This window comes from Symsagittifera roscoffensis, chromosome 1 (genome assembly GCF_963678635.1).
Source record: "Symsagittifera roscoffensis chromosome 1, txSymRosc1.1, whole genome shotgun sequence".
Classification (NCBI taxonomy): Eukaryota; Metazoa; Xenacoelomorpha; order Acoela; family Convolutidae; genus Symsagittifera; species Symsagittifera roscoffensis.
The window spans coordinates 57,918,649-57,926,222 of record NC_087062.1 but is presented as its reverse complement, the minus strand read 5'-3'; the positions used below and the strand labels follow the sequence as shown (position 1 = coordinate 57,926,222).

Below are 7,574 nucleotides of genomic sequence, written 5' to 3'. Positions count from 1 at the left end.
TCAATTTTTCACTGAACGTTAAAATTTTACCCATCAGGCGTCATCCTCAGGCGTAATACTTTTATGGCAAGTTTGCCAACTTGCCTTTTGGGCGCTACTTGCAGGTGAGAAGTAAGTAAAATTTGTTACAACACATACTGCCGCATAATAATTTTTCGAGGGGAATGCCAAAGTGATCTTTTATCTTAAGGGTGATCTTTTAACCTTTTTGTTCTTCTTGCTCTAAACTTAATTTAGGTTGGATATCTGCCAAAAACGCATCGGCTTTTGGTACAACTGAGCTCTAGTCAGTGTATGTTTTTTACTGAAATTCATTCTCAAATCAACTTCTTAACCAATTCTATCTTTTATCTAGCTTAATCATCGTAAGGCAATGTCTTAGATAAAGCCAACGTAGATATCTAGTCTTAGATAAAATCTACTCGTTAGTTTAGTAGAGATTCATTATCGTGTCGAATCTTAAATTAGTCTGAGTTTAATTACCCCAGCGTCTTAACATGGTAATTTTTCGAATGTAGTTTAATTCCATTACAATTTTTCATTGTTTTACGTTGGTCTTGTTTTTGTGATAAGTCCATTCAATAGGAAGCCATACACACTCATTCGTCGATGAAACGTACACTACTCAGCATTTGAAAGTAGACCACTACTACCACCTTGTTGGATTCGACTATAATGTTGCAGCCGGGAAAGACCTTGCACTCCTCATCCTCACAGAGAAGATCAGCTTCGACGAATACAGGATGCCACTGACCCCCTGTGAAGGGGAGTGGGGGGAGAATAAATATGATTATATGGTATGGGCCGTGGGAATGGGCGTCGTAAACGACTCTGGAAAGTGGCCGGACAAATTGATGGTAAGTCATAGAAAAAAAAAATCAAACCAATTTTGAGACCGTTTATTTGTTTTATGGAGGAAAAATGGACTTTTTTTTACTCGAGGATGGGCTTAGAATTATTTCACGACAAGGCCTCGTTGCATTTCAACAATATGTAAAAGTAAACAATTTTCATGCTTATGCACGAACAAAACAAGGCTATACAAAAATTTTCGTTAAGCATTTCAACTTAGCTTGGAAAACCTTAAAGTACCGCTTCCAAATATGTTCTGGAAGGCATGTTGACCAATCGATTTCGACGAGACACAATACGCAGAGGGTGCCAACTTTTCCTGGTTCAAAACCCAAAAATAACCTAGACCACTTACTTATATAAAATAACTATCCGATCGCAATAAAGATGACCATAGAGCGAGGTGCACAATTGACAAGCGGAGCTTCTTTTTCAGGTAGTGCAGCTGAATGAGGTTCCTGAGAGTGTGTGCAGGAACTTATACTGGAGATTCTCGAGCAACTACCCACCCCAAGGCAGTGAGATCTGCCATGATGACCTGGCCAAAAATACAGACACATGTGAAGGTAAAATGCAGTCCAGTTACATTTTCCAAAGAGTTCCAAAATATTCACTCTGATTTTTTTAAATTTCAAATTCATCAACAGATCCACAGAAATTGGATAATGCCTGTTTTTTTGGTCAAAAACTTTGGGAATTATTTTTGTTACAAGACGATTTTGATAATTGTTAGCTACTTTGATGCATTTGACTCCAAAATTGCGTCGCGCTGTAGTATTGAAAATGCTACACACTTATAAAAGGCTATTGTTTTAATTGCTCACATAAGGTACGAGTAGAATTTTTTCTATTCTAAATTTGTTCACACCTCAAGATAGGAATGCCTTTTTAACTTAACATTTGATTCAGATTTCAGCTAAACAACCTAACTTAAAATTTTAAAAGTTAGATCCAAATATCTAATATTTTGAGTTCTTAACGGATTTTTTTTGTTCTTTCAGTTTTATTAACTATGGAAAAAGGCAGAGTCTTTTAGGAAAGTTTAACTGATGATCGAGGAAACTGAGTTTTTATCCACGACAGGCAGAGTGTCTCTATTGTTTTGACTTCGAAAAAATATGAATCCCCCGCTGCTCTGAATTTTAAAATAACTGAAGCAGGTAGAATTATTGTGAGTTCTCCGAGCTAAACTAAATATTGATTTTTTCATACTAAAAGATCAATAAGTTGCAAATGTCAATTTCATCAAAAGTATGAAGAAAAAGGGGAAAAGAAAATTTGAAGTCGAGAGTGCAGGTGCAGATTTGTCTCAGCCGAAAAGCTGAGGAATAAATCAACCTGAATCTTCAGAATTAATATATTCCCCACTCGCTCAGACGAGTTGAATGGTTTTCCTCTTTGATGTTTATCACTAATTTTCTCTATGATAAAAAATACTTTTGAAAAATATAAAATTCCAGAACTGACACAGGTAAGATTCCAATGTTTTCTTTTAACTTAAATAAATGTAGCTTAACATAAATACCCCAAACCTACTTGGTATTTAAGACAATTGTTCATCCAATTATAACTCATTTATACTTATTTAATCAAACCTTTTATTTTATCTGTCTGTTTAACTAATATTTTAACTCTAGGACCAGATCGACTATGATCTATGATATAATCTTACCGAGACTTATAACTTTAGTTACTAATTGAAACAAAGGGATCTAACAATCGATCCCAACGCTTCTTTTAGTAAAGCGCTGTCTAGTTGGATATACTGCCTTCAATAATTCATAAGGTTTGCTTACTAGGTGATGACGGAGGTCCTCTTTTCCTAGTCAGTCCAGACACTATGAGTGCCGTTTGCCTGTACGGTGTTGTCAGTTTCGGGGTGGCAGGGAAGGGGTGCGGTCATCCCGAAATCCCAACAGTAGCTGCCCGAGTATCATCCTATATTGACATGTTTAACCTTAAAGAAGACGAGAACAGTAGTTTCACCAGACGGGTGGACAGAAAAGGTGTTCTGCGTGATGAGATAGAGGTCATTTATGAGAAAAATTATAAAAACGAAGAGAGAAGGGTTTCAGTTGCCAGTAAGACATCAAAGATGTTTACCACATGTTTAATCGGCATTGTATTAAATCTCATTATTTTTTTTTGAATCGCTCATTGTACCTATCATTTTTGGACATTACAATATACCACTATTGAGATTCATCCGTCATTCTTATTGCTTGGCAGGGTGCTCTATGAAATGTATTTCAATGTAATTAAATGTATCTATATATATGATAGCTCTGTTGAATAAATCTCGGTAAAACTGGTAAATAAACTCTCGTATCATTTATTTTAATGATTTTTTTTCAGAGAACTAAGCAAAAACGAGATGAGTTTAGAAAAATTTGGCTTATCCTTGTCGCCAAAATAGGTTGCCCAATAAACGTATCGTGGAAGCTGATGATCAGAAATGGCCGTCAAAAAATCACTTGCCGTGTACTCTGCAAGCGAGGCAGAAGTTTACGAACAGAATTATTTACAAAAAAAGTTTATGAAAAAAATTTTTTTAAATAATTTTAAATGTCAATTAAAGTAGCGAACGCAACCATATAAGTGTTCTGGTTTTTATTGCATGAAAAACTTTTTCTTGCAAATAGATCAAAAATACCTACATTGTTGCCTTTGCTACGCTGATTAAAATATGCCTTCAATTAAAATATTTGAAACTTTGTTCCTCAATAAATCAAACTTAAGAAAAAGCAAAAAGTTAAATTAGTACTCTTGTACAGTTTAATTTTTTGCTTATTCTTTTAAAGCTCGATTTAAATTCATTCGTTAAAAGACAAGCAAATCACACCGTGAAAAAGTTTGTATTACTCCCTATTTATATAATACCCACGTAAAATTTTTTAAATATATATATATATTCTAAAAACTGTTTTGAGCTATTGAAATGTGGCCGCCAAAGTTGAACTTCTGAAAATCAAATAAGGGGTGGAAATAGTTAACAAGATCCGAAGCAAATTCGAGTTTCGAAAATGAGCTTTAGTTTTCAGCTTTCTGTTCAGCAAAAATTTCTAACCTGTTGATCCAGTTTTCTCAAAGTGGGTTTTATTCCATCAAAAAATGCCAATCAAATAACGTTCTTGAAATTCGCAAAACTTTAAGGCAATGTGATTCGATAGCTTGAAAGCTGTCCCATAAAAGTCAACCAATTTTTTTTTGCAATCACTATCAATTTTATAACTGGATGTGGACTATGGTCACCGCTCGAATTACATAGAGCTCGACCAGCAAAAAAAATTAAAAACATGAAAACGTATCGACCAGCATAGTTTTGATATCTCTGCTTCTCAGAAACACAAAACAAAAGTAATCAATTTAAATTGAATCTTGCATTTCTGAGAAATAGGAATGTGAACTAAGCAAACAAGCAAACTATCTGTTGAAGGAGAGGATGTTAACTTGCTGTTTTGGCTCTGAGTTTGAGATTTCAGCAAATCAGAAAAGAGCGTTTTACACGCAGCGCTCAGCAAATTAAATTTAATGGAACGCTGGGATGGAGGATCGGATTTCTTTAATTATCCTTCTATATGTTACCTAGGAGGGGGAGAGGTGTATTACAGGATGTTGACTTGATCTAAACTGTGTACCTCCTAAATTGTGATAAGTCATACTTCCACATAGTAAAGGACTTCCCGGGTCGAGGTCCCAGACTCATGTCCAGACTTTCGCGACAAAATTTTGGCATGTCCAGACTTTCCAGACCAAAATTAAGCATATCCAGACTTTGGCGACCAAAACCAGGCAGTTCCAGACTATTGTGCCCATGATGATTCGTCGCGACTATTGCGACCGAACCGGAGGTGGCGCGACCAAAACATTGCGACTCATATTTGGTATATCCAGACTCTCGCGACCAAGAAATGCCATTTCCAGTCTTTTGCGACCGAAAAACTAAGGCGCGACTTTCGCGACCGAGGCGGACACGGCGCGACCCTGTGGCTCAGGAAACGGCGTGACCAGCGCGACCAAACTTAGCCATTTCCAGACTTTCCAGACCTAGATGGAGACGGCACGACTTTCCAGACCAATATGGAGATGGCGTTTTTCAGGGCTTTCTCGACCGAGGTGGAGACGGCCCGACTTTCGCGACCATGGTGGATACGGCGCGACTCAGGAAACGGCGCGACTCAAAAAGAAACGGCGCGACCAAGAATTCATTCCTCGCGACCAAGGCGGAGACAGCGCGACTTTCCAGACCAAGGCGGAGACGGCACGACTTTCCAGACCAACAAGGAGACGGCGTTTTTCAGGGCTTTCTCGACCGAGGTGGAGACGGCCCGACTTTCGCGACCATGGTGGATACGGCGCGACTCAGGAAACGGCGCGACTCAAAAAAAAAAAGCGACCAAGAATTCATTCCTCGCGACCAAGGCGGAGACGGAGCGACTTTCCAGACCGAGGTGGAGACTGCGCAACAAAAAAAATTCTTTGCGACCGTGGTGGAAGGCGGCGCGACTTTACCAATCAGACTGAAGACAGCCCAGACCACGGTGCATATGGCAAGACTTTCCAGAACAAGGCGGAAACCGCGCGACTTTCCAGACCGAGGCAGAGACGACGCTTTTTCAGATCAAGGCGGAGAGGGCGCGACTTTCCGGACCATCGCGGAGACGGCGCGACCAAGAATCAATTCCTCGCGACCAAGGCGGAGACGACGCGACTTTCCAAACCAAAGCGGAGACGGCGCGACTTTTCAGACCAGAACGGAAACGGCGCCATTTTCCAGACCGAAGCGGAGGTGCCGCGACCAAGATTATATTCCTCGCGACCAAGGTGGAGACGACGCGACTTTCCAGACCAAAGCGGAGACGACGCGACTTTCCAGACCAAAGCGGAGACGGCGTGACTTTTCAGACCAAGACGGAAACGGCGCCATTTTCCAGACCGAAGCGGAGACGGCGCAACCAAGAACTAATTCTTCGCCACCGTGGTGGATGTGGCGCAAATTTAGCGATCAGTGTGTAGAGACGGCCCAGCCAGGGTCGCGTCGCATTCGGATTTAGACCCAAATCGCATAGTCGCGCCGAGAGTTTGAGTCTGGACATAAGAATTGGAAAGGATTGGACATGAGTCTGGGAACTCGACCCGGGTTAGAGCGAGGGGGCTGGACATAAGAACTGGAAACAATTGGACATGAGTCTGGGAACTCGACCCGGGTTAGAGACAGGGGGGTGGAAGGTAGTGTTCGCCTCCTCATATTACCACTCTTCCCATGGGATTTGACCATATAGCCCCAAAAAAGGGTCCCCCTTGGACATCATTTTGCTACTTTAATTTTTTGCTGATCAAACCTATGATTGGAAAGCATATTTTATACAGAAATGGTGTCATCTTTCTTATTCCGTCCAACAATCAATATTTCTTATCTGGAAGTAATTTGCTTCAACCTGATTGGCTAAAATAAGCCTTTCAAATTTCAGCACCACCACAAAATTTTTTGTTCGCCATGGTAGGTCGACTGGTAAATAAGCCGAATCGGCCAAAAGTATAGAATTTTTGGTAAGCTATTGAAATACCCATATGCTGATTAAAACTCAGAAGAAAACAAATATTTATCAGGAGTCCGGAATTCAGAAAAATAAAATGCTGCTAGGCTACCGACATGTGAGTTACGACAGACATTTGGTCTGTACTCATAGAGTAATATCAGATAAGATACACCGTATGTTCGTCACTCTATTTCCTTTTCGGCCGGATAGATTCGTGCATTTTCCTAGTCATATACCAATGTTAACCTTACTCTTATATCTCCTAGTCCCAATAGACCTAGTGTACAGGTTTTCGCGAGTTAGTTCTTGTTTATCCAGAAGGAGAACAACTGTAGTCTAAGATTTATTCAAATTGTTCTGGTGCTGAAACTAAAAGTAGTTTCACCACTTACAAATAAGTGTCAATGTTAGAGCTGGAATATGATTAGTTAGTTAGTAATAATTTATAGTGATAGTTTCATCAATAATATAATTGTATTTATGTCCAATTACAAATACTAGTTTAGAACTGGTTCCACCCATCCGGGGTTTAGAGAGTTTTTAGTCTTAAATTGTTCTTTTTTGTAGTGAAGGACGGCTGATATAGTTTTCTTTGGAAGTTTTGAGCAGTGATTTCTTGAAGAGAGGAGGGATGTAGTTGTTCGTGTAGATGGACAAAGATTCTCTTGTTCGTGTTTCAAGATGGGTTTAGTTGATCTTGGGTAGTCTTGGGTGATTGTGTCAAGACTTCTAATCGATGCAATGATGTATCGATTTCGTTAAATTTAGAGCAAAAGGGTGAAGTTGAGCTTTCCGTGTGAAGTGCCAAGTGACTGGGATCGGTAAGTAGTATATGCCGTGGCAGTTCAGCCCGGGGGTGGGGGGGGGGGGGGGGGGTGAATACCTTCTTGTATTAACATAGGCTATAGAGTATCCGGTCTTCACCCTATGTATTAACATAGGAAATAAATTGCCCAGTGTAAAAAGATAGAGAATAGGTTTCCCAATGTATTGAGATACCAGGTTTCAGATGGTAAGTTTTTTTTCGGCGCCCGAATTTCCCATCTATTAGGATAGTGTATAGATTTCCCAATGTATAAGGATTCATTGTAGGGAATTAAGACTTTTTAGGATAGGAAATAGGTTTCCCAATGTATTAAGATGGTAAGGTTTGTGTGCGATGGTAAGAGAAAAAAACGGTTG

At 39.7% G+C, this 7,574-nt stretch overlaps 1 protein-coding gene across 1 annotated transcript; it reads left to right on the top strand.

Annotated features, from left to right (window-relative positions):
* The first annotated feature begins 399 nt into the window (after positions 1 to 399).
* On the top strand, positions 400 to 3,137 carry LOC134856846 (chymotrypsin-like elastase family member 2A). The gene is made up of 4 exons (XM_063873138.1): positions 400 to 500; positions 586 to 857; positions 1,289 to 1,418; positions 2,652 to 3,137. Exons 2-4 carry the CDS (start codon positions 744 to 746, stop codon positions 2,999 to 3,001), a joined length of 594 nt encoding a protein of 197 aa, XP_063729208.1. The 5' UTR covers positions 400 to 500; positions 586 to 743; the 3' UTR covers positions 3,002 to 3,137.
* Positions 3,138 to 7,574: the final 4,437 nt, after the last annotated feature.